At 31.9% G+C, this 26632-nt stretch overlaps 1 protein-coding gene across 1 annotated transcript in view; it reads left to right on the top strand.

Moving 5' to 3' along the window:
• LOC148303274 (ABC transporter G family member 23) overlaps positions 1-26632 on the top strand; it is a 67199-nt gene that overhangs the window by 12133 nt on the left and 28434 nt on the right. The window contains exons 2-6 of the mRNA XM_088270186.1: positions 4218-4642; positions 16683-16824; positions 19352-19614; positions 23831-23924; positions 25077-25239. Coding sequence (XP_088126312.1) covers positions 4518-4642; positions 16683-16824; positions 19352-19614; positions 23831-23924; positions 25077-25239 — 787 coding nt within the window. The 5' untranslated portion in view covers positions 4218-4517. The remainder of the gene's footprint in view (positions 1-4217; positions 4643-16682; positions 16825-19351; positions 19615-23830; positions 23925-25076; positions 25240-26632) is intronic.

Genomic DNA, 26632 nt, shown 5'->3' with positions numbered 1-26632 from the left:
TTATATCTTATATTTTTAACTTAATATTTACCCACTACAGGGCAGAAAGTATTGTTTTTGCATTTTGAATAAAAGGTATTGTTTAATTATTTTTATAAATATACTAAATATTTTTCAAATAGAAAAAAACGTTCAGGTTTTACCTAAAAAGATATGTTGCATAGTAAAAAGTTCAAGTGGCTTGATATTTATTTTTAATACATTGTATTATATTAAACTTTAAAAACGTTGTCCTGAAAAACCAAGTTTCTTGATTTATGACGTTCTTGAAAGGAGTGAGCGATATGTAAGTCATATTTATACAATATTTCCGATAAATAATTTCCATTACTACTTTTGGGACATGGGATAAAGGTCAACAAGACTGAAACACAAATAAGAGAGTTAAAAATGTAAAAAATACTTACGAAGGGCAAAATATAAAATATATTTAAAAAAATAACGGGAATATTAAAAAGGCATGTTAAAAACCAAATTAATTTATTTTTTATCATACGCAAAATAACAAATTACAAAAATTATAATATGACTGTAACATCAAAACTTGACGTGATACAAGCTTGTCACCATATCGCTCACTCCTTTCAAGAACGTCATAAATCAAAAATCGTCCATTTTCAGTTGTGCATGTTTTCAGAATGCCCAGAAAATGTACTATATCTCAGCAAAAGACACATATTTTTAACTTAATATTTACCCGCTACAGGGCAGAAAGTGTTGTTTTTGCATTTTGATAAAAGGGTATTGTTTAATTATTTTTTAAAATATACTAAATATTTTTCAAATAGAGAAAAAACCATCAGGTTTTACCTTAAAAGTTCTGTTGCACAGTAAAAAGTTCAGTAAGTGGCTTGATATTTAATTTTAATACATTGTATTATATTTTTAAACTTTAAAAACGTTCTCCTGAAAAATCAAGTATTTTGATTTATGACGTTCTTGAAAGGAGTGAGCGATATAGACTTTGAATAAGAACGATTAACTTAGTCCAAATCAGTCATCAAAATTTCAGTTAAAATTTGTTGGTCAGTGTTATTAAATGCATGTGTAAGGACTGTTTAAACATATAGTTGTTTGGCTGTCATAAGCTGTTAAAAAAATGAAGTCGTCATAATATCTACGACTTTCTTGAAAAATAATTATTTCATAAATATTGTACAAAGTTTTATAAAAAGTAAAACAATGACCTCGGTGTAAAGCGCTTACAAATGCTTCTTGAACTTTGAATTCGACATAAATTATAATTTTTCTTATAAGTGTACACGTATGTTCACATGTTATTGAAATTAATATATTTTATAGGAAATATGAATCATTTCTTGCATAGCAACAAATATTTTCTTAATCATTATGCTGCTTCACGCAGGGCTATCTATCTAACCCTTATAATGGTGCATAGGGCACTGCATTGTATTGACGCAGTGTTATCTTGATCGTTACTTACATGAAGGCAAGACGGTCACTCCTGCGCCTCAGGGACCAGTCCAGGGTAATATTAAATAAATATTAATATAAAATAAAACCCTTATCCGCACCCCAATGGTGCATAGGGCACTGTGTCATATTAACGCAGTGTTATCTTAATCGTTTACACTTGAAGGAAAGGTGATCAGCCCTCCGCTTCAGGTACCAGTCCATGGTAATATTAAATAAATATTTAAGTGTAAAATCACTAATATTTATTTTCACTCCCCCCTGGGAATCGAACCCGGGACCACCAGCACGGTAGATAAACACGCTAACCATTGCACTACGGAGGCGGACGCAGGGCTAGGCAGAGATAATAGAACGATACACCAATCTGTGTTTGCAAACAATCTTCGCCTCTTTCACATTCATATATCGTTGATTATGGTGCTGAATGCATCGAAACACGAGTCACATTAGATTTTTAAAAAAGTGATATTTGTAAAGTTTTTTTTTTTCATATGTATTTTTGTACATACAAATTTATACACACTTTCCGATGTTTCTTAAGAGGATACAACGAAACACAGAATTCAATCAACTGCCGACCACCGGAGAGGTAACACGTCTTACCACACCCGATTTTTTAATGAATATAGATTGAATTCTTATTTTTTTTAATAAATTATATACTTAAATATATTTTCAAACTCTTTATCTGTGAATTACTCTTTTTTTTCAAAACTTTATAATTATTTCGAAGAAAAGCTAAATTTTTCACTGCAAAAACGGTGATTTGAGAAAAAAATAGGTAAAAAATTACCTGGATTTAGAAAAAAATGAATACTGGGCCTTAAGGCCGAATTAATGTTTAAATATTTTGTAAAAGAAAAACACTTGTGTTTTACCACTTGAGTTTATTTTATTATAACGACTAGTTTCCGAAGCTATGCTTCCATCTTCAGGTCCAAATATAAAAACAAGTGTTTTTCTTTTAAAATTTCATCATGTCTTACCACAAAGCGAATGCCGAAACAAAAAAATAAAATTTAAATATTTTTTCTTCCCACGTCTTTTACTAACGTAGGTACGTTTTTAATTTCAATGTCGTTCATACTTCAATGAGAACTGAAAATATTTACGTTATCATTACGGTAGGTACTTTACGTAACCTTTTCCGGCAACACTTTAAAATATGTACAAAATACACGGAAGACATACCTGTTTTATTTTATTTAAATTTTACTTGGTACCTACCTATTTTGAATTATTTTTATGCAATGTGGCGCAAAATGAATCATCCTATTGGAAGGTGTTATAATATCACTCACTCCTTTCAAGAACGTCATATATCAAACATTGATGATTTTCAGTTGTGCATGTTTTCGGAATGCCCAGAAAATGTACTATATCCTAGCCAAAAATACGCCACTTTTATTTTTAACTTAATATTTACCTTAATTGATTCGGCAGTCACTTTGTGGTAAAATCTATCCATTTTTAATTAATGTATTACTTAGTGTCGAAACTTAGTGTCGAAAGTGTAGTACGAAACACGTGTCACAGTAGATTTTTAGAAAACGTGGTATTTGCTAAGTAATACATTAATTAAAAATTAATCTTTACCCGCCACAGGGGAGTAAGTGTTGTTTTTGCTTTTTGAAGAAAATGTATTGTTTAATTATTTCTTTAAATAAACTTAATATTTTTCAAATGGAGAAAAATAACCTTCAGGTTTTACCTTAAAAGATCTGTTGCACAGTAAAAAGTTCAATAAGTGGCTTGATATATATTTTTAATACATTGTATTATATTTTTAAACTTTAAAAACAATCTCCTGAAAAATCGAGTTTTTTTTATTTATCACGTTGTTGAAAGGAGTGAGCGATATTTGCAAATGACGTTGTACATTCATAATATTTGACAACTGTAAACTAGACAGCTACAGTATACGAATAGGCAACAACCACTTGACGTATATCATATTTTCCACTAAACAGAAAAATCATTGCAGAAAAGCACTCTCATTTTATTGAATGCCATTTGGTACCTATTTAAGTTTTGAACCCAGGACCTCCATCACAGTTCTTTAATATGCTAACCATCACACCACGAAGGCAGACAAAATAACCTAAATAAATATAATAATGCTAATAATAAAACCCTTATCCGCACCCCAATGGTGCATAGGGCACTGCGTCATATAAACGCAGTGTTATCTTGATGGTTTACACATGAAGGAAAGGTGATCAGCCCTCCGCTTCAGGTACCAGTCCAGGGTAATATTGAATAAATATGACAGTGAAAAAATCACTTAGATTTATTTTACCCCCCTTGGGAATCGAACCCGGGACCTCCAGAACGGTAGCTGAGCATGCTGACCATTACACTACGGAGGCGGACATTAAATAAATATGTGATGTAAAATAAGTGTAAAAAAATAGTTTGTATGAAATGTATTATAAAATAGGCTTACTAAAGAAATAAATATATTTTTTTATCTAATGACATTTTACTAATTAAAATGTAACTTGGTTTTAAAATCACATTTAATATTTTATTTTAACTTAATTATAATGTCTACCGGTTTCGAAGCTAACCGCTTCTTTATCAAGACTGATTCATCATCATTCATCAATCAGTCTTGATAAAGAAGGGGTTAGCTTCGAAGCCGGTAGACATTATAATTAAGTTAAAATAAAATATTTATAGTGATTTTAAAACAAAGTTACATTTTAATTTTAAAATGGAAAATCACAAAGTTAGTGGTTTAAATATAAATTATATGATATTTTTCTGATTTGTTTCAGATCCAATAGGCTGATCCTGTTCAAAATGAGTCGAATTTAACATCTGTGGTCGAATCAAGTACAATTTTTATATTCTAGTAATTCTAGTAATGACAATTTTTACCACCATAATATAGAGTACTAGTACATATAAACAATACAGTAAAAGTAATAACGGTAAAATCTAAAATTGCACTGAACGCGAAATTTGGAGTGATTATTTTCAAATTACGCTTTTCCGCTTTTCGCCGCGATCGTTTCGAAACAAAAATAGACAAATCCATTGTTGTGTTGTGAGTGTGGAATAGCATATAGAGAACGATGGCGTCGAACGAAGAAGCGGCGGTGATCGTGAGGCAAGCCTACAAGTACTACGGGAAAAAGAGCGACCCCAAGAAAAAAATCGTCCTGAATTATTTGAACATGACTGTGCAGAAAGGACACATGTGAGTATTCAAACAAATTTAATAACTAACCGTCACGCAGCTCCCTGCAGGAGTAGGCATAGAGAGTAGAACGCTGCACCACGTGTTTGCATTAATTTCTTCGCCTCTTTCACATTCATGCATCTCCTCATACATACCCGCCGATTATTCCAACTCCTGACCTGAATAGGCTCAAGTATTTGAATACGCTAAGTTTTCCTCAATCTTCACCTGCTTCTATTACCAACTCATTCTTCTCAAAAATTTCTTTAACGGTACCTATCGTAAGTATTTAACCTACTTGATTATGTCAAGTTTTCTTTCAGGAAACTTCCTTTTCTTTTTATCTTCTTCCTCTGCTCCTATTTTCAACTACATACATTCCTCTCATAGTTTCTTTTACCATTTTTCCTCACTCATTCGTTCCATGCGTCCAAACCACTTTACACACCTTTCTTCATTGTATCTTACAGTTATTGTACAGTTTTACTGTTCAAATTATAGCATTCATTTCTTCACCTCTTCCACATTCATGCATCTCTTCTTACATACCCGCCGATCATTCCTGACATGACAATTTTCAAGGATTTTATAAAAGTTTTATTATTTTTTATTATTATTTATTTGGCAGTCACCCAGTGAAAGGATGTTTCTGCCAGTGTCAAGTATTATTTTTATTTACAAACAAAAAATAATAGAAAATAATAATAACGATTTTTACAAAATTTCATAGTTTAAATGCGTTTAACTTTATCATTTTATAAATTATAACCGCAATTCTAGAATTAGGTTCAGAAAGAAGGGTGGATACTTGGGTGGAGAGTTGGATTACTGCCCGTGTTAAGCTATTTAGAAAGTTCAATTTTTATCTTTTTTATTTATTTATTTTATTTGTTCGGGAATTGTATAGCTTTACATATAAAAAAAATATAAAATTAGCAATAGTTACATTAACAACAATAAACATTACATTACATAAACAAAAATTCTCGTCCGCCTCTGTAGTGTAGTGTGTCTCGGCTACCGTTCTGGAGGTCCCGGGTTCGATTTCCAGGGGGGTCAAATAAATATAAGTGATTTTTTCACTGTAATATTTATTCAATATTACCCTGGACTGGTACCTGAAGCGAAAGCTGATCACCTTTCCTTCGTGTGTAAACGATCAAGATAACACTGTGTTTATATGAAGCAGTGCCCTATGCACCATTGGGGTACGGATAAGGGTTTTATTATTATTAAACAAAAATAGTTACATTAATAAAAATAAAGCCAATTAAACAATTCCACATTTACGTTATAATAACTATCAAAAAACATTCAGAGATTTAAAAAAAGGGGATGGTATAAAAAAAATATTTTGCAGGAAGGAGAAGGAAAGAAGAGGAATTAATGAGGGTGGTTGATCTTGAAGATGAACTTTTCTTTAGATTCAAGTACCTACATATATTTTTTGAATATTGAAAGCATTACATTTTTGGATCATATTGATATATTATTTCGAGAAATAAAAAGACTTTGTGTTATGTGGATCAAAACACAAAGTCTTTTAATTTCTCGAAATAACATACATTTTTTTGAAGTACTTGTCTTACTGGTTTTAAATACGTACACCAATTAACGAAGGTAAATCAGTTGATGCCAATAATTCATGGGCAAATCGACCCCGGAAACTATTCTCGGATTTCATTTATCAGTTTGAGAATTACTCGAGTACTTCCTCAACTTCCTATTTACATATAACGCTCAGTTTCAGAGACAAGTGGCTCTCCTTGCGATCTTTGGCAACTTCCTATCTCTCTCAACCATGTTACGAGTACAACATACCCAAACATAACATAACATTTTTGACGTCTTAACTTTTCCTTTCCGGTGCTAAAATAAAACGCGCGTCCCGGTGTTGGGTAGTCACTACACAATAAAAAATTAGAGATTTGGAAAAAATTGGAAAAATACGGACTTTCAAAGCCTCTTCTTTCTTCTTTTTCTAGATCCTAAGGATCTATTTGTACCTCCGCTTGTAGCTCTTGGGATGTTGACTGCCAGCTGTTTTTCCACCTTTTTGGAGGTCTGCCTGGAGGTCTGCGTACTTTCATAGCTAATCCCCTTAATTAATTATAAATAACGTAAAACATTATAATAATTTATATTTATTTGCTGAATACATTAAAAAAAACCATCTGACAACGCTCACGAAACAAGCATAGCCGCTCTTGTCGGGAGCTCAAGAGCTACTGACCGCTAGCTAGAGAACATTGAGCTTTTTGAGCTCCTCACGCTTACACAGTGCATGTATGCAAGAATGAGATGCGAATATAGTGTCGCAGTTCCCGCGCACTCTTTACGCGCTGTTTACATATATAATAACTCCGATGTACCCGATAAATTCTGATAATTATTGGTGTTTTTTTTTAAATCGATCCGTAAATATGTTTTTTTTCTCCTTGGGGGTCAAGGGATCTTGCATCCCTTATGTCACCGCGACCATGTCAGGTCTATTGTGACTTCCCTGTGTTATAAATATGTTATGGAGGAATACCTAAAATCTTATATTAAAGTATTTATTATATTTATAGAGATATTATGGTTATTAGAAGCAATGTGTACTAGGTACACAATACCGGGAAGGGGAGATTAACACAGATAAAGGACAATATGGAAGCATTTACAGGCTTACGACCGTCTTAGGCTTGGTTAAGTGATGCGAATTGTCAGCAGTAGTCGTCCTCGGTGGCGTGAACCTGATGCTTTGTAAAAGAGCCAAGCTTGATGGCGGCTCTCGGGAGGCATGCGGAGTACATGGCCAAGCCAACTGAATCGCCTTTTCTTAACGACAGTTGTGACCAAGATACTTACAAAGTCAAACCACCGCACGCCTAAAATTCTTCGCAGACACCTATTCTCGAAGCTAAGTACACGGCTGCTCTGTAGCTAAGTGTTTACTTTCAACACATTTAACATTGATGCTAACCATGATTGCATAGTTAACAATCATGCAATCATGGTTATCTATAATGGTTTCTCTTCTCTGTCCTATTCTTCATTACTGAGGGTCATGACCCCTGTCAAAGCAATGACTCTTCTCCAGTTATCCCTTGACTGCGCTGTACGTAGCACTCCAACCACCGAGGTGCCTGCTGCTGCCTTAACTTGATCGGTCCATCGCGTGGGGATCTTCCTCACCTCTCTTCTCCTTCAGGCTACCGATCACAACCAAGCTATCCTCATTAATACGTGCAACGTGTCCAAAGTGAGTTTCCGAGATCACCAGACTTCTTAGATCGATCTATGATCATGATCTTGGTGTTGCTCTGGTTGATCTCCAGGTCCAGTGCCTTGCTCTCAATCTCTACTCACTTAAGGAGATCTACCATCTCTTTTGGGTCTTTGGTCAAAAGTGTTGTGTCATCTGCATATCATATATTGGACAGCTTTACGCCACCAATGGACACTCCTCCATGTCATTCGTAGAGAACCATGCGCATTATGTATTCCCCATAGATGTTAAACAGGTCAGGGGAGAGTATGCATCCCTGTCTTACACCTTTCTCAGTGGGGAAACTTACAGTGTTTCTATCATTGGTTCTAATGTTTGCCTTACTTTGGGCGTAAAGTCCATGGATTAGTTTTATCAAATGGGATGGGACTCCCATTTCCATGGGTACTTTCCATAGATGTTCCCACTTCACGCAATTAAATGCTTTATTGTAATCGATAAAACATAAAACTGTTGGCGTCAGGAATTCTCGACTTTTTTTAATCACTTGGCGGAAACAGAGAATCTGCTGTCTTGTTCCTCTTCCTTGCACAAAACCAGCCTATTCCTGTGGTATTTTCCATCCAATGTAGCTATGTAAACGTGCTGAATCGTAGAATAATTAGGGGAAATTGTTGCATTCTTATTTGCATACATTATATTTTGCATTTTTTTGTCTTGGATATCCAACACATTTTTTTTAAATATGTATTTTTTATGATACACCCGTACGTCTCCTTTAAGTATAAATTTCAGGTAATTATTTTGAATTATTAATAACTGTCATCTTTTTACCATGTGTGCGCCTATAAGATATGTACTTTGCCTCCATAACGATCGCTGAAATCATTCAACTTACGATATATCAACATCATCGGTAATGCATGGACTTCTTAAAACATGCATAATTATTATTTAGTATTTAAATTACAGACATATTCATGACAATTTCATATGTGGTTATGATTACCATGGATACTACAATATTATGAATTTAAAATTATAATATTTATTTTTTCACTTTAAAAAAAATTGATTAGATTCAATATGACATCGTTATTTTTATATGAAGAGTATGTGGGATCCTATTCACATTTATATGTTTATTTTCACAAATATACATATAAATGCGAATAAATATATGTATATATGTGTATATATATATATATATATATATATATATATATATATATATATATATATATATATATATATATATATATATATATATATATATATATATATATATATATATAACGTGGTAATATTTTCCTTTTGAAAATTAAGTGTAAATAATATGTAAAGTGGGTGTATAATAATAAAATAAACAATGTGTTGCTTTGTAATTAAAGTTTATTCTTAATTTATCTTTATAATAATTTTTATATCTATCTATCTATCTATCTATCTGATTCTGACAGTTAATAATATTATCGGAAGTCTTTTGTTTAATTCTGAGCGACGCATGCGGCATCTGGTGGTAGAACTGTTTTATGTAGGTACTTTTTGTAAGTACTTAATAAAATGTATAGGTAGGTACCTAGTTATTTTATTACATCTCCCCCCTTGGGGATGAAAATTCATAGTAAAATTTTCACTCGTCCTCCGGATCATCTTCTTGTATAAGTTTAGTGATATGATAAAGTTTTTTTTTTTTTTTCTTTCTTTCTTTTTTCCTTCTTTTTTTTCTTTCTTGTTTTTTTTCTTTCTTCCTTTTTTTTCCTTTTTTTTTCGTTCTTTTTTTTTCTTTTTTATTGTATTTTTTTTTTCTTCTTGACCCTTTTAAAGTAGACACAGTTTTTCTCAATCCATTTGTTTTTTTCTTTTGAATTCCTTTATTTTTATTCAGATCTCTTAAAGTATCTTCTAATATAACCAAATGTACAACTTTTAATTGTTCATCTGCATTTTTATTCGATTCTAAAACTGGATTCCGGCTTAGACAATCTACTTCTAAATTTTTCTTTCCTGGAGTATATTTTATTTCATCTTTCGTTGAAGTTTTTTCTACTTTATTTTTATTTTCATTTTTCAAGCACTGTTTCTGTGTTATTTGTATGTCTTCATTTTTATTCTGATCTTTTAAAATATCTTCTAATTTAACCAAATTTACAACTTTTAATTGTTCATCTGCATTTTCATTCGATTTTAATACTGGATTCCTGCTTAGACAATCTACTTCTAAATTCTTCTTTCCTGGAGTATATTTTATTTTATCTTTCGTAGAAGTTTTTTCTACTTTATTTTTATTTTCATTTTTCAAGCACTGTTTCTGTGTTATTTGAATGTCTTCATTTTTATTCTGATCTTTTAAAATATCTTCTAATTTAACCAAATTTACAACTTTTAATTGTTCATTTGCATTTTCCTTCGATTCTAATACTGGATTCCTGCTCATACAATCTGCTTCGAAATTCTTCTTTTCTGGAGTATATTTTATTTTATATTTTGTAGAAATTTTTTCCACATTATTTTTATTATTAATCTTATCATCCTCCTTTGTTTTAAACCAACACGTTGCTTCAGAGTGATATCGAGTTCCCTTATTTAAATTTTCACAAATCTTACATGGACTTTTATCTTTAATTTTATCACTAGTTCTTAGATTTCCACGTCTTCTTTGATTATCTTCTAATCGTTTTCTTTGATCATCTTCTAATTTTTCTCTCTCACTCCGAACATATTGTAGTAATTGTTTTAATACATCTAATGTTTCATCATCCATTTCCAATTAACAAAATTGTCGTTTTATAACGTGGTAATATTTTCCTTTTGAAAATTAAGTGTAAATAATATGTAAAGTGGGTGTATAATAATAAAATAAACAATGTGTTGCTTTGTAATTAAAGTTTATTCTTAATTTATCTTTATAATAATTTTTATATCTATCTATCTATCTGATTCTGACAGTTAATAATATTATCGGAAGTCTTTTGTTTAATTCTGAGCGACGCATGCGGCATCTGGTGGTAGAACTGTTTTATGTAGGTACTTTTTGTAAGTACTTAATAAAATGTATAGGTAGGTACCTAGTTATTTTATTACATATATATATATATATATATATATATATATATATATATATATATATATATATATATATATATATATATATATATATATATATATATATATATATATATATATATATATATATATATATATATATATATATATATATATATATATATATATATATATATATATATATATATATATATATATATATATATATATATATATATATATATATATATATATATACATATAAAGAAAAACTAACTAATTAACCATCAGGCTGCTTTCCAGCAGGGGTAGAGAGGGAGAGAATAGAACACCACATCCATTTGTTTTTGCACACAATTTTTGTCTCTTCTACATACATTCATACACACCTTATTTATTGTATCTGGAGACAATCGGTAGAACCAAAACTGAACACGGTTATTGGATGGAATTCTACTTTAATTTACATATATGTATATGATAAAATGTAGCACGTTTCATCTTTTTAAGACTTAAAAAGATGAAACGCGTCACATATTATCATATATATGTAAATAAAGTACAATTCAATCCAATCACCGTGTTTAATTTTTGATATATTACTCAACAACACCTTTCTTAATTATGTCTAAAATGCTTATCTTAGCTTCGCATTTTTTCTTTACATCACCATTCGAACATCTATCATACAATGTTTAATAAAAAACTGATTTAGCCTATCTCGCGTGTTTAATTTTAAGGTAATACTGACAGATATCGACCCCACAACCTTGTGTTCAGTCAAGCAGAGTACCACATTCATGTGTTATTAATGCCGTCATCAAAATTATTCTATTTTCAGTATTTATTTTCGATTTAGGTCATATGAACGCCACATTATAGTCGAAATTCTCACGCCATTATAAAAATAAAAATAAAAATAATCAAATAATGCTATTTTCGTAAAATACTACCTCAAGGCCGCTTCAATAATTGAATAAATGTTTCTTATATTAATATCTTAGCATAGATGAAAAAGAAAATGGAAGTTTGGGTCATATTATTTTTTGACATCTCATCAAAGATGAAGAAGAATATGGAAGTCTGGGCATTTACGGGGCTGACGACCGTTAATGGCTGGTTTACCAATTCTACCCATTATTGACAACCACACTATTCAAATTCTTGAGAGCTCTTTATATATGAACCAATTTTGAAACATTGTTATTGAATCACTAGAACTTCACTAGACACATCTATTGGTGAGATGAAAAGAAGCTTTATTGAGCAGAAACTCTTTTATTAGTATGTGAGGTCCGAATCCTGGATTATAATCACACACATGAGAAACGCCAGAAAATTTCTAAAAATAACTCCTGTAATTGGAGATAATCCAGATTTTGTGAACAAGTATTTGGACACACTCAAAATGTTAGAAGTATGGGTATTTATAGGGCTTAAAACCTGTCATTAAATCTACCAAGTTCACGAGTATAAGCGGTATCTGTATATTTTAATTTAACGTGTTTTTTTAATATATAATATAATAATAATAAATATTGAATGTGGTGAAAGTGTGATAAAAGTCCACGCTATGTTCTTCTTCCTGGCTCCATCCCAACTTATCGTCTTTGTTTGTAGCTGTTTGGGTCAGATCTCTTCGTCCTCAGGTTGTAGGTCCTTCTATTATATATTGTACAACGTCACCTAGGTCATGCCTTAGAATCGTGTTATCTTTCTGTAGTATCCATGAATTTCTTGGTCTTCTTCTAGACGTCTTTCGAGGAAGATCCATGGCGATTGTCTGGTTTACAATATGATCAGGTTTTCTGCGTCCATCCTACCCATAGCATCTCCAGTTGCCTTTCCTCTACCTTACTATTGATGTCTGTTACAGACAGGCTTCCCCGAATGCGTGAACTCTTTATTTGGACTCTAAGAAACACTCTAGCTGACCATCTAAGCATTCGCATTTCACATTATCAATAAGGAAAAAATAATTAAACGATGTTAAAGTCTTCACTTAGTAATAAATCATCATTTTGAAACTTATAGAATTGCCATGACCTTTGTTGGAACGCCATAATTTCCATGACATTGAATTTGCATGGTAAGATAAGACAATGTCCCATAAATGTCACAATAAAGCATTAGACAATGTTTATCCATCAACGACTTACCGAAGGAAGACACAATAGGCAAGAATACATGCAATTCTGTACTTAGTTGACTCATGGTAATCGAAGAACAACGCAAAGGATGCTTCGCAAATTTCTCAACTGATGGCGCCACTATCAATAAGCCATAGTTCAAAATCTAATCGAAAATTAAATCGAATAAGAACTAGCATATGAAAGGAATCCAAGAATATTGGAACACTTTTATACCTATTCCTATTTTATATCGGACTAATATATTTTTGTCCGCCTCCGTAGTGTAATGGTCAGCACGCTCGGCTACCGTTCTGGAGGTCCCGGGTTCGATTCCCAAGGGGGGTAAAATAAATATAAGTGATTTTTCCACTGTCATATTTATTCAATATTACCCTGGACTGGTACCTGAAGCGGAGGGCTGATCACCTTTTCTTCATGTGTAAACGATCAAGATAACACTGCGTTTATATGACGCAGTGCCCTATGCACCATTGGGGTGCGGATAAGGGTTTTAAAAAATATATATATATTTTTATTAAATATATTACATTATTAAAGTACTTTTACAGAATAAACATGAACTCGCGCAATATTCAACATTGCTCATGGCGGACAGCACGGTTCATGGCAGCTGCAGTTACTTGACATTTTCAATGTTATCGATTGCATTGTTCTTTAATAGATTTATAATATTTTCATTACGTCACAAGCAACAAAAACATAAATTAAAAAGCATAGATTAAAATAACAACTTTTTAATACAATTTTTTTTCGTAACCGTATTTTTTTTCGATTGATTTTTATTTGACCAGCGACCGGGCTTCGTCGTAGCCGACATCACCAGATCAGTCTGATGATGTTTGTTACGACGAAACGTCAAATTAAATTCATGTGTAAAAAACTACATAGTCGTAATTATATTCTATAAAATGGAGTTCCACCGAAAAATCTCGGTTTAAAATTTAAAACATATTAGAATTGTGTGCTATCTATTATTTTTCTTTGCCATTGAACCAGTTAAGCCACAGCAACGCGTGCTTGGGTACAGCTATTAGATTGTATAAAAGAAACTTTGAGTTAGTTGATAAGTTTAAACTGAGACACAAGTATCTACCTTGACACACTATGTAATTAGCAGTTACTACTTATAAAATATTTCGAAATTTTGTGGTAAGTTGACATAACATCTAGTGAATACGTCACAATTTGAGTTTAATTATATATTACTAAGATTTTTAATTAGCAGTCGAGCTAATAACGAGGAATACTTAAAAACCTTTCTGTGTTTAAATGTATATATTACGGGTAATGCTAGAATACAAAGTAAACCTAGGATTATCCGGGTAAACTTAACTTTACCCAATGCGGTTGGGTAAATTTCGAAAAGTGACATCTATAAAATTGAATTCGCAGTTTACCCGTGTACACCTAGGTCTACCCAATGATGATAGTGATAGAAAAACGTATATAATATAAGTACCTACAGAGTCAGGGCAAAGAAACATTTAAACAAAGTATTTCCATTTGTACATTCCATTATTTTACAAAATCATAAAAAAGTACCAAAAATATTTTTATTTTTAAATTTTAAAAAAAAAGTGCCATAAAATACTTTTTTGTATATTAAAAGCAGTGTTAACTATTTGATGTAGCAATATAATACTCCATTTTTTATGGATAGGTTTGACGTTTGATTTCTTTAATTTTCTACTTCCATTTTTATTAATATACAATATAAATATAAATCTCTCCTTATCATTCATCGTTCACTTTATGTAATACCACTTAATTAACACAAATTCGTGTATACCGGTTTTGGAATAATCATTCCATCATCAGGTCATTAAAATTAAATTGTTACGGTCAGACATTTAAACAAAAATAAATACTTTTTCAAAATTTTGGTTTTTTATAAATGTCGGATCGTAATAATTTGATTTTAATGACCTGATGATGGAATGATTATTCCGAAACCGGTAGTCACGAATTAGTGTTTATCAAAGTGGTATTACACAATGTGAACGATGAATGATAAGGAGAGAGTTATTTTATTCACAGCATTTTGGGATTTTCCACTTAGGAAAATGTAATAGCCGAGTGGAGAAACCCGGATTTGCGAAACGGATTAAGCTAAATAAATACTTATGGATTATTCACTCTACGGATGAGATGTCAATATTATTATACTATGTGTCAATATTACTATATAGTGTCTGATATTAAATAAATAAATATTACATAAAGGATACATACTGAGAGAGGAAACTGTATATATTGTTTGCTATGCGGATGATGCTGTAGAATTCGCTGAGACTGAGGGGGACCTACAACTACTCTTGCACGCATTCCATCTTCCTAGTCAAAAATGCAACATGACTATAGCATCCACAAAGACTAAGAGCATGGTGTTCACTCCGATTTCAGTGGGATGTAGCGTGACTGTGGATGGGGTCTTAGTAGGGAAAAGTTCAAAATCTGGGTGTGGACATGTGTGGTCAAACGGATCTGCGATGTGAAGTGATGGGGAAAAAGGCAAGGCTGCTGCCATCTCAGGATGCCTGAAAAATTATATATGGAAAAACCCTAATCGAAATATACAAAACTTGTGTGTGACCCATCATGACATATCTCTCACTCCTTGCATGAACGTCATAAATCAAAAATCGTCAATTTTCAGATGTGCATGTTTTCGGAATGCCCAGAAAATGTACTATATCCCAGCAAAACATGCATATTTTTAACTCAATATTTACCCGCTTCAGGGCAGAAAGTGTTGTTTTTGCATTTGAAGAAAAGGTATTGTTCAATTTTTTTTTAATAAACTAGTTATTTTTCTAATGGAGAGAAACCTTCTGGTTTAACCTCAAAATATCTGTTGCACAGTTAAAAGTTCAAAAAGTGGCTTGATATTTATTTTTAATATATTTCATTATATTTTAAAACGTTTAAAATGATCTCCTGAAAAATTAAGTTTGTTTATATATGACGTTGTTGAAATGAGTGAGCGATGTGTGGTCAAACGGATCTGTGATGTGAAGTGATGAAGGGGAAAAAAGCAAGGCTGCAGCCATCTCAGGATGCTTGAAAAATTATATATGGAGATATCCTATATATCGATATATATTTGGAGAGATTAAGATCGGCAGCAAAATCAAAATATACAAAAGTTATCTGCGACCCATCGTGACATATGGGATCGAAAGCAGAGCGGACACCGTAGTCACACGCTAACAGTCAACGCGCTAAGAGTATCAAAAATGAAGTCAGTTTTCAAAACTACCAAGTGTAATGAAATAAAACTTATTCATTTTTCATTCAAACCATTTTCCGCACCCTATGGTGCATAGGGCACTGCATCATATAAACGCAGTGTTATCTTGATCATTAACACATGAAAGAAAGGTGATCAGCCCTCCGCTTCAGGTACCAGTCCAGGGTGTATATTGAATAAATATTACAGTGAAAAATCACTTATATTTATTTGACCCCCCCTGGGAATCGAACCCGGGACCTCCAGTATGGTAGCTGAGCGAGCTGACCATTGCACTACGGAGGCAGACAAACTTATTAAGTGGTGTTGTATAAGTATTAAATTTAAATTTTTAAAGATAATTTTCATGTCATTCACTCAAAATAATGTCTTCAAATATTAATTATGTTTTATTTTCAGTTATGGGTTGTTGGGTTCGTCTGGATGCGGGAAGACCACGCTTCTATCCTGCGTCGTCGGCAGACGATCACTCGTCTCTGGAGTGACCAGGGTCCTTGGGGGTGACACGTCTCCCGCTAAACGTATTGGATACATGCCCCAGGTATTTACCATCTTCTTTATCTTATTATTTTCTTCTCTAGCCTTCTAACATATATTAACATAAACATAAATCAACATAAACATTTAAAGCGGCACATCTCTTGAGATTTGATAAAACTAAGTTGTATTGATGTGATATCTGCGCAATGGTCAGATCACGGAGATAAAAGTACCTACTAAAATAGTTCAGTTAACGCGAAGGTCAGATGAAATAACTGCATCGGGTTTACTTTAGGTAGGTTACCGTTAGCTTACTGAGATTCTGTAAAAGTGAACGTTTAAAACTAGTTTCCACAATAGTCGAGTGTTGGTCTAAGTGCGGCTAACCTCTCTTCATTCATCATAACGGATTACTGCACAGAGCTGTTATGAAGACGCTCTCTCGCGTAGCTGTCCAACAGTCTAATGTCAAAGATTCATCTTCATGTGACGTTTATTTCTTACTGTTCAAAGCCTCTATAAAACTTCAAGAAAACTATTTATTTAAATTTCATGTACAGAAAAAAAAGAAGATTGGCGGGCTTATTGCTAAAAAGCAATTTCTTAAACCAACCATATATAGCTACAACATTTTGAGTGTGTCCAAATACTTGTTCACAAAATCTGGATTATCTCCAATTACACGAGTTATTTTCATATTATTTTTTGACATCTCATAAAAGATGAAGAAGAATATGGAAGTCTGGGCATTTACGGGGCTGACGACCGTCATAGGCTGGTTTAAGTGATCACTTTACACACGTGTAACATTCACCAATTCTACCCATTATTGACAATCAAGTTGTGTAATTATTTTTTTTCAGTGATTAGAAAATCTAGGTTTTTCACTATAATCTTGTCTGATTTTGTAATTACTCTACAAGCACAATATGTTTTCGCATGACCAAAAAACCTTTCGCCTAAATAACTCACGATTCGCGAACCCATACAAAACGGTTTCTCAACGAAAATTACAAAATTACACTCGTTTTTTGCAATATTTCATAAGACATTTCACACAGTCTTCACAATGGTGATCCATGGTGATCCATTGATATATATATTATATATATATATATATATATATATATATATATATATATATATATATATATATATATATATATATATATATATATATATATATATATATATATATATATATATACATATATATATATATATATGTATATATATGTATACATATATATATACATATATATATATGTAAATATAAATATATATATATATATATATATATATATATATATATATATATATATATATATATATATATATATATATATATATTTATATTTACATATATATATATATATATATATATATATATATATATATATATATATATATATATATATACATATAAAATTAAAAAGGTATATTGAGATGGTTTGGGTACGTGAATCAAATGAAAACAAATTTATTAGGCGAATGTCTTTGATAATAGAAGCAGAGAAAGACCGAAGAAAACTTATTTGCTATTTCATTTATTTATATATATTCTATATTTCATATCAAATTGAGACACCTATAATATTGACATCTCATCCGTAGGGTAAATAATCCAGTATCTCATGTGTGTCGCTTACTTTCAAAATCCGCCAGATCCAATTTTATAAGATTTTAAAATAAATACTTTATCGGAATGCCAATTGTGGGTTTTATTATTTGAAATGTTTATACGCTTGAGAACCCTGCTAAAAATACTTAAAAATAGCGTTGTATCTCAAATTCTGCTATATTCACGGAACTGACCCATATCGGCCAATCAGAGAGCGGGGATAGGTCAAACATTAAGATGAGTCATTATCGGTTTATGTCTCTTGTTTTTTTTTAAAACTGAAAAAAATTCTAAAAACATGTGAAAATTCTCTATTTCATAATATTTTATCTAAAGATAGACAAATCTTTGAAACATTAATGTAACCCGGAGAATTTAGCATTTTTTGTAAAGTCGACATTACATAGATCTGGCGGATTTTGAAAGTAGGCGACACATATAATAAATAATATTAATATAATTTATATTTGAAGCACTAACTTTATGATTTTCCATTTTATAATTAAAATGTAACATTGTTTTAAAATCACTATAGAGATTTTACAACGAAGTTACATTTTAATTATAAAATAACATTAATATTGTTTATCTAACATTTGAGGTATTTTGTCCGCCTCCGTAGTGTAATGGTCAGCACGCTCGGCTGCCGTTCTGGAGGTCTCGGGTTCGATTCCCAGGGGGGGTCACATAAATATTAGTGATTTTTTCACTCTAATATTTATTCAATATTACCCTGGACTGGTACCTGAAGCGAAGGGCTGATCACCTTTCCTTTGTGTGTAAACGATCAAGATAACACTATTTTAATATAATGCAGTGCCCTATGCACCATTGGGGTGCGGATAAGGGTTTGAATTTAATTGAAAACATTTGAGGTATGTCCGAATCCTTGTTCACAAATCAGGGTTTCTTCTTTCATTTAATATGTTGTGATTAATCAATTTGCGATTTTTCCTCGTTTTTTCAGGAAGTAGCGTTGATTGGCGAGTTCTCTGTGAGGGACGCCATCTTTTACTTTGGACGCATCTACGGACTGACAGACAGCCGCATTGAGGAGAGGCTGCGCACTCTGTCGGAGCTGCTGGAGCTGCCCCCGGACGGGAGGCTGCTGAAGAACATGAGCGGGGGCCAGCAGAGGAGGGTGTCGTTTGCTGCTGCCCTGGTACACGAACCGGAACTGCTCATACTGGACGAACCGACAGTCGGCCTAGATCCGGTGCTGAGAGAGAGGTGAGCATGACGAATCCTTCTTCTGCTACTTGTTCATCTTCCTATAGGTCCTAGGTAACTGTCTGCCTATCTTAGAATCGCCTCGTTCTGTTATGTCTGGTGTGCTGGTCGTTGTTCTACAATTCTACCCATGATTGACAACCAGACTACTCAAATTCTTGAAAGTGCCATATAAATGATCAGATTTCGGAACATTGTAAAAGAATCACTGGAATTTTCACTAGAGACATCTATTGGTGAGATGTAGAAGTTTTTTTTATTGAGCAGAAAAACTTTTATTGATCATTTAAACCAGCCTATGACGGTCGTAAGCCCCGTAAGTGCCTAGACTTCCATTTTCTTCTTCATCTATATTCAGACATTAAAAAATAATATAAAAAATAACTCTTATAATTGGAGATAGTCCAAATTTGTGAACAAGTATTTGGACACACTCAAAATGTTGTGACTTAATATAGACTACATCTGGCCTGATAATGAATCGAAATTCCGAAACGGATAGTCATGATAGTCATTGATCTGTTCCTGAAGGAGTTTTCCGAAGCGGGTTTCTTCCACACCTTTAGCAATAGTTCTTTCATATCGTAGTCGTACAGGAGAAAGTGACCAACTAACGAAACGTAAAATGTTTAGGAAGGTCATTTAAGTCACTTTTGCTTGACAAGAAAGTAAACATCAATGCAGTTAGTCATTTTTAACAAGTCAATATATTATACTTCCAAGTTTGAAATCGCTCTGGGCTTTTTTTCAGGGCAATATTAAGCTAGTAAAAAATCAAATAGTCAATGATCACGTTTTTGAAAAAAAATACACTCGGTCACTTCGTCCTGTATGACTACGATATATTTTATTTTAATGTATTCGCTTTAAAAAAATAGTTTGTAATGTAAATGTTAATTGAAAACAAATATACTGAAAATTGAAATTAACATTTTGAGTGTGTCCAAATACTTGTTCACAAAATCTGGATTATCTCCAATTACAGGAGTTATTTTCATATTATTTTTTGACATCTCATCAAAGATGAAGAAGAATATGGAAGTCTGGGCATTTACTATAAGAGTTTCTGCTTGATAAAAAGCTTCTTTACATCTCACCAACAGATGTCTCTAGTGAAGTTCTAGTGATTCATGAACAAGGTTTCTAAATTGGTTCATATATATAGAACTTCCAAGAATTTGAGTAGTGTGGTTGTCAATAATGGGTAGAATTGGTGAATGTTACACGTGTGTAAAGTGATCACTTAAACTAGCCTATGACGGTCGTAAGCCCCGTAAATGCTTAGACTTCCATATTCTTCTTCATCTTTGATGAGATGTCAAAAAATAATTGAAATTAAATTGAAAATTTTAAATGATGTATTGTTTTCAAGTGGCATGTGTAAAATGCCACTTGAAAACTCTGTAAGAGTAAACGATGAATGGTAAGGAAGAGCTAAATATTTTTGAGCTACGAGTAATCGATATCCAAACAGTAACTGCTAAAATAGTACCTCAAATCAAACTCGTACTCGAAGGTTGATCCAGTATTTCGAATTTTAATTTGTTTGAAGACCTATTTTTCCATCATTATTATGGCGGTGCTCGAACCGGTTGGCATTGAAGTCCATGGCCGGTTACAATTTTTGACTCTATTTTTGCAAGACTGCAGAAGGTATAAATAAGGTGACCTTCCTCATGAGTATACTGGGTCGTAATATCCACACCACATCGGTCTGCAAAATAACGTAAATGAAAATTGATAATTGATGTCTAAATATAGATTAAGAAGAAAGTGGAAGTCTGAGAAATAACAGGACTTATGACCTATCAAAGCTGGTCGCGGGATCACTTTATACACACGTAACATTCACCATTCATGATTGACAACCATATTACAATTTTTTTTGGAACTCCAAGATATATGATTAATTTAAGGACATAGTACATATGAGTTCACAGCAGCCATCTATGTTAGACTGAGAAAGCTTTTATTTAGCAGTTATTTGTATGTATGTAGAGTCGAATAGACTTCCATCACTCCAATATATACTACTACTACTACTACTACTACTACCACCATCACGCCGTTTCCCGCAGGGTAGGCAGAGAGATGGAACGCCACACTCTTCTGTCCTGACATACACTCCTCGCCTCCTTCACATCCATACATCTAGTCATACATGCCCTCCGATTACGCAGACTTGACACCGCCAGATTTTAGGTTCTGATTGATCTGATCGTGCCAATTCTTACCAATACCTACAATATTGATCAATACCTACACGCACATGTATATATATATATATATATATATATATATATATATATATATATATATATATATATATATATATAAATATATATATTATATATATATATATATATATATATATATATATATATATATATATTTATTTATATATATGCACATGTATGTATATATATATATATATATATATATATATATATATATATATATATATATATATATATATATATATTTATATATATATATATATATATAAATATATATATATATATATTTTTATATATATATATATATTATATATATATATATATATATATATATATATATATATATATATATATATATATATATATATATACCTACACGCACATGTATGTATATATATATATATATATATATATAATATATATATATATATATAAATATATATATATATATATATATATATATATATATATATATATATATATATATATATATATATATATATATATATATATATATATATATATATATATATATATATTATATATATATATATATATATATATATATATATATATATATATATATATATATATATATATATATATATATATATATATATATATATATATATATATATATATATATATATATATATATATATATATATATATATATATATATATATATATATATATATATATATATATATATATATATATATATATATATATATATATATATATATATATATATATATATTTTACATATATAGATGATGAGTTACAGGAAGTAAACAATATTAATTCAAGTCGGGTGGCTCTAAGTAATTAAATACTACAGAATTAAAAACCAAACCACTTAATAAAATCAACAGCTTTTATTATACCCATGCAATTTATTGGCTGTAAAGAAATAACTTTGTATTTTATGAAAAGGTTCCGAGAACTCAACTGCATAAATACCCATTCAACTAATGCATAATGATGTTATATAATCTAATGTGCTGTTCAAACTATGAAATTAAGTAGTAATAAAACGTCAAAGTGCTAGTCTGACACTGATGTATTGAAGAGAAACATGGAATTGGCAAAAGAAGGATGAAAACAGAGTGATGAACGCCGTTGAAACACTTCTTCTTCCTCATGAGCCCTCTGTACTCCACTGCTGAATATAGACCTCTTCCCCTTCTTTCTATGTCCTCTGTTCGGTTGCTGCTTGCAGCCAGTATCTACCCCCCACAGCGACTATGTCGTCAGACCATCTCTTTTGGGGTCTTCCGACACCTCTTTTGTTCTACCAAGGTCTCCATCGTAAAAAAAATTGGGATCCATCTTGCAATATGTCCTCCAAATACTCGTTCCAAATCAAATGAAATGAACCGTTGAAATACGTTCCCTCAGAATGTTTAGAAAATCGTTGTATGACAGAATTAAAAATGAAGATATTACAATAGATTCAGTTAAAATCAAATATTTGTAATTTATATTAGCACTTTTAATATAATTTTATTTCCGATATATATTGTAACCTATAATAAAATGTATACCCACACACAGGCAATATGGCTTTGTGGGATCTTTTTTGTATAAATATTATTTATTTTTTGTACTTGTAATTATAATATATTGTGAAATGCAAAAGAATAAAAAAAAACAAAATCAATTTTTTTTTAAATTTGAACACTTTTAGATAAAACATACAAAACACAAACAAAAATGTATTTATTGTCTTCGTAGACTCGTCGTAAAGTGACGTTGTTTGATTAGTATTAAAAAAATTTTACATGCGACGACATGATTTGGATTTAGGTATGTATAATATAAACAGAACGTTTTTAAATATTAGTTTTCCCGATTTTTTGACCGATTAATCAGAAGTTCGTTACATAGAGGTCTGTTATATCGAGGTTTTACTGTGTATTTCAATGTCGCTCAAAGTTACCCAGAAATTCTAATTTGTTTTGTCTGTTAATTTTCAGGATCTGGAACTTTTTGGTGGGGCTGTCTGCGAAAAATAGAGTCGCAGTCATCATAACCACCCATTACATCGAAGAAGCGAGACAAGCGCACAGGGTAATTATGTATTTTGAATACTTTCATACGTAAATAGTGGAATATTATTAATTAAGGGTGATCGCAACGTATTTTTATTTTTATTTTTTATCTACGCCTGTACCCAATTCGTACGAAATATATGACATAGTTAAAATTTACAGAACAACTTATATAGTAAGGATTGTTGACTTATATTTTACAAAAACAAAGTAATAAGGATGAAATAAGACTGACATTTTTAAAAAAAAAACCAGAATCGCAAAATTTTATAGTAAACGACAATTTGAGTGTGTCCAAATACTTGTTCACAAATCTGGATTATCTCCAATTATAGGAGTTATCTTTTTTTTCTTCTCAACATACATTAAGAAAAATATGGAAGTCTGGGCATTTACGGGGCTTACGACCGTCATAGGCTAGTTTAAATGATCACTTTACACGCGTGTAACATTCACCAATTCTACCCATTATTAACAACCACACTACTCAAATTCTTTGAAGTTCTATATATATGAACCAATTTTTAAAAACATTATTCTTGAATCACTAGAACTTCACTAGAGGCATCTATTGGTGAGATGAAAAGAAGCTTTTTATTGAGCAGAAACTCTTTTATTAGTATGTGAGGTCCGAATCCTGGATTATGATCATACATATGAGAAACGCCAGAAAATATCATTTTCATTTTTATTATTTAAGCTTATAATTTGACCAGATAATTTATTTACAACATTTTGAGTGTGTCCAAATACTTCACAAATCTGGATTATCTTCAATTAATGTAGTTATTTTTTTTTTGACATCTCAACATAGATGAATAAGACTTCAAATTGTAACTTGCTTTATGAAATAATAATTATTATTCATCTTATACATTAAAAAAATTGATATTTTTTAATTTTGATTAATAAATTAAGGGTATCCAATATTCGTTAATTTTGTGATGGTAAACATAAATCTCATAATTTAACGAGAATACTTCCTGTCTAATATATTATCTTGTCCGCCTCCGTGGTGTAATGGTTGGCGTGCTTAGCTGCCGTGCTGGAGGTACCAGGTTCGATTCCCAGGGGGGGTTGAAAATAAATATACGTGATTTTACACTCCAATATTTATTTAATATTACCCTGGACTGGTTCCTGGTATGATGATTGATATGTCGTTTTGTAGATCGGGCTGATGCGAGGCGGAGAACTCTTGGCTGAAGAGTCTCCAGAAACGCTGATGAGGAGATTCAACTGCTCGACTCTCGAGGAAGCCTTCCTGATCCTGTCTATCAAGCAGTCCAAGGCAGACGGAGGCACAGAGGAGCCTGTCATCATGGAGACGACTGGTGAGTCCATTATCAATTTGAATACTGTTATGGTCAACTATCTTCGTCCTCAGGTTATAGCTCCTTCTGTCATAGACAACATCACCTAGACCATGTCTTCGAATCAACGTTATCTTTCTGCAATACCCATGGATTCGTCGGTCTTCTCCAAGATGTCTTTCGAGGAAGATCCATGGCGATCGTCCGGTTTACAATATGTTCAGGTTCTCTGCGTCCTATGTGCCCGAAGGCTTCAACGAACGTAGGTCCTACTGTCATGGACAACATCACCTACGCCATGCCTTCGAATCATGTTATCTTTCTGCTGCATACATGGATTCTTTGGTGTTCCTCTAGATGTCTTTCAAGGAAGATCCATGGCGATCGCCTGGTTTACAATATGCTTAGGTTTTCTACGTCATATGTGCCCATACCATCTCAACTGTCTTTCTTCTACCTTACTTTTGTTGTCTGTTACCCAGGCTTCCACGAATGCGTGAACTCTTTATTTTATCTCTAAGGGACACTCCAGCTCCTAGGTATTTCTAACATGGACAACGTCACCCAGGCTATACTTTCCAATCATGTTATCTTTCTGTAATAACCATGGATTCTTTGGTCTTCCTCTAGTTGTCTTTCGAAGAAGACCTATGGCAATTGCCTGGCTCACAATATGATCAGGTTATCAGCGTCCTATGTGTCCACACCATTGCCTTTCCTCTACCTTACTATAGATGTCTTTTAATCCCAGATTTCCGCAAATCCTTCTCTTATGTCTTACTCCTTATTACTGAGAGTTGTGACCCTTTTTTTAAAGCAATGACTCTTCTCCAATCCCTTGACTGCGCTGCATGTAGCGCTCCAACCACCGAGGTGCCTGCTGCTGTCTTAACTTGATCGGTCCATCGTGTGGGGATCTTCCTCTCCTTCTCTTGCCCATCAAGCTACCAATCATAAACAGTCATTCGAGGCTATCCTAGGCTATATAAATATATATATATATATATATATATATATATATATATATATATATATATATATATATATATATATATATATATATATATATATATATATATATATATATATATATATATATATATATATATATATATATATATATATGTGTGTGTGTTTGAGGGTGGATGTTCTCCCTACCTACCCCTGTAGGGAGGCGGCGTGATGGTTAGTTAGAATCAGATTCTGCAATCGAGTACTCTTTCAATTATTATGCATAATAATCATAGCAATTTTCCCTAAGTGTTGCAAAGAAGTCGACCTTTTCAAACAATGCAGTGATGCGGTAACAGCATTTCATTCAATATGCCTTGATGAAAAATTGTTTTGTAAAAAAAAGAAATACGTCACGTTATGTGAATTGTGTACATCATTCAGGGCCAAAATAATTATCCGA

The sequence above is a fragment of the Brachycentrus maculatus genome, unplaced genomic scaffold (genome assembly GCF_059751285.1).
Source record: "Brachycentrus maculatus isolate JH-2025_06_01 unplaced genomic scaffold, ASM5975128v1 h1tg000374l, whole genome shotgun sequence".
In the NCBI taxonomy this organism is placed as follows: domain Eukaryota; kingdom Metazoa; phylum Arthropoda; class Insecta; order Trichoptera; family Brachycentridae; genus Brachycentrus; species Brachycentrus maculatus.
This window is presented reverse-complemented; position numbering and strand designations above follow the sequence as displayed.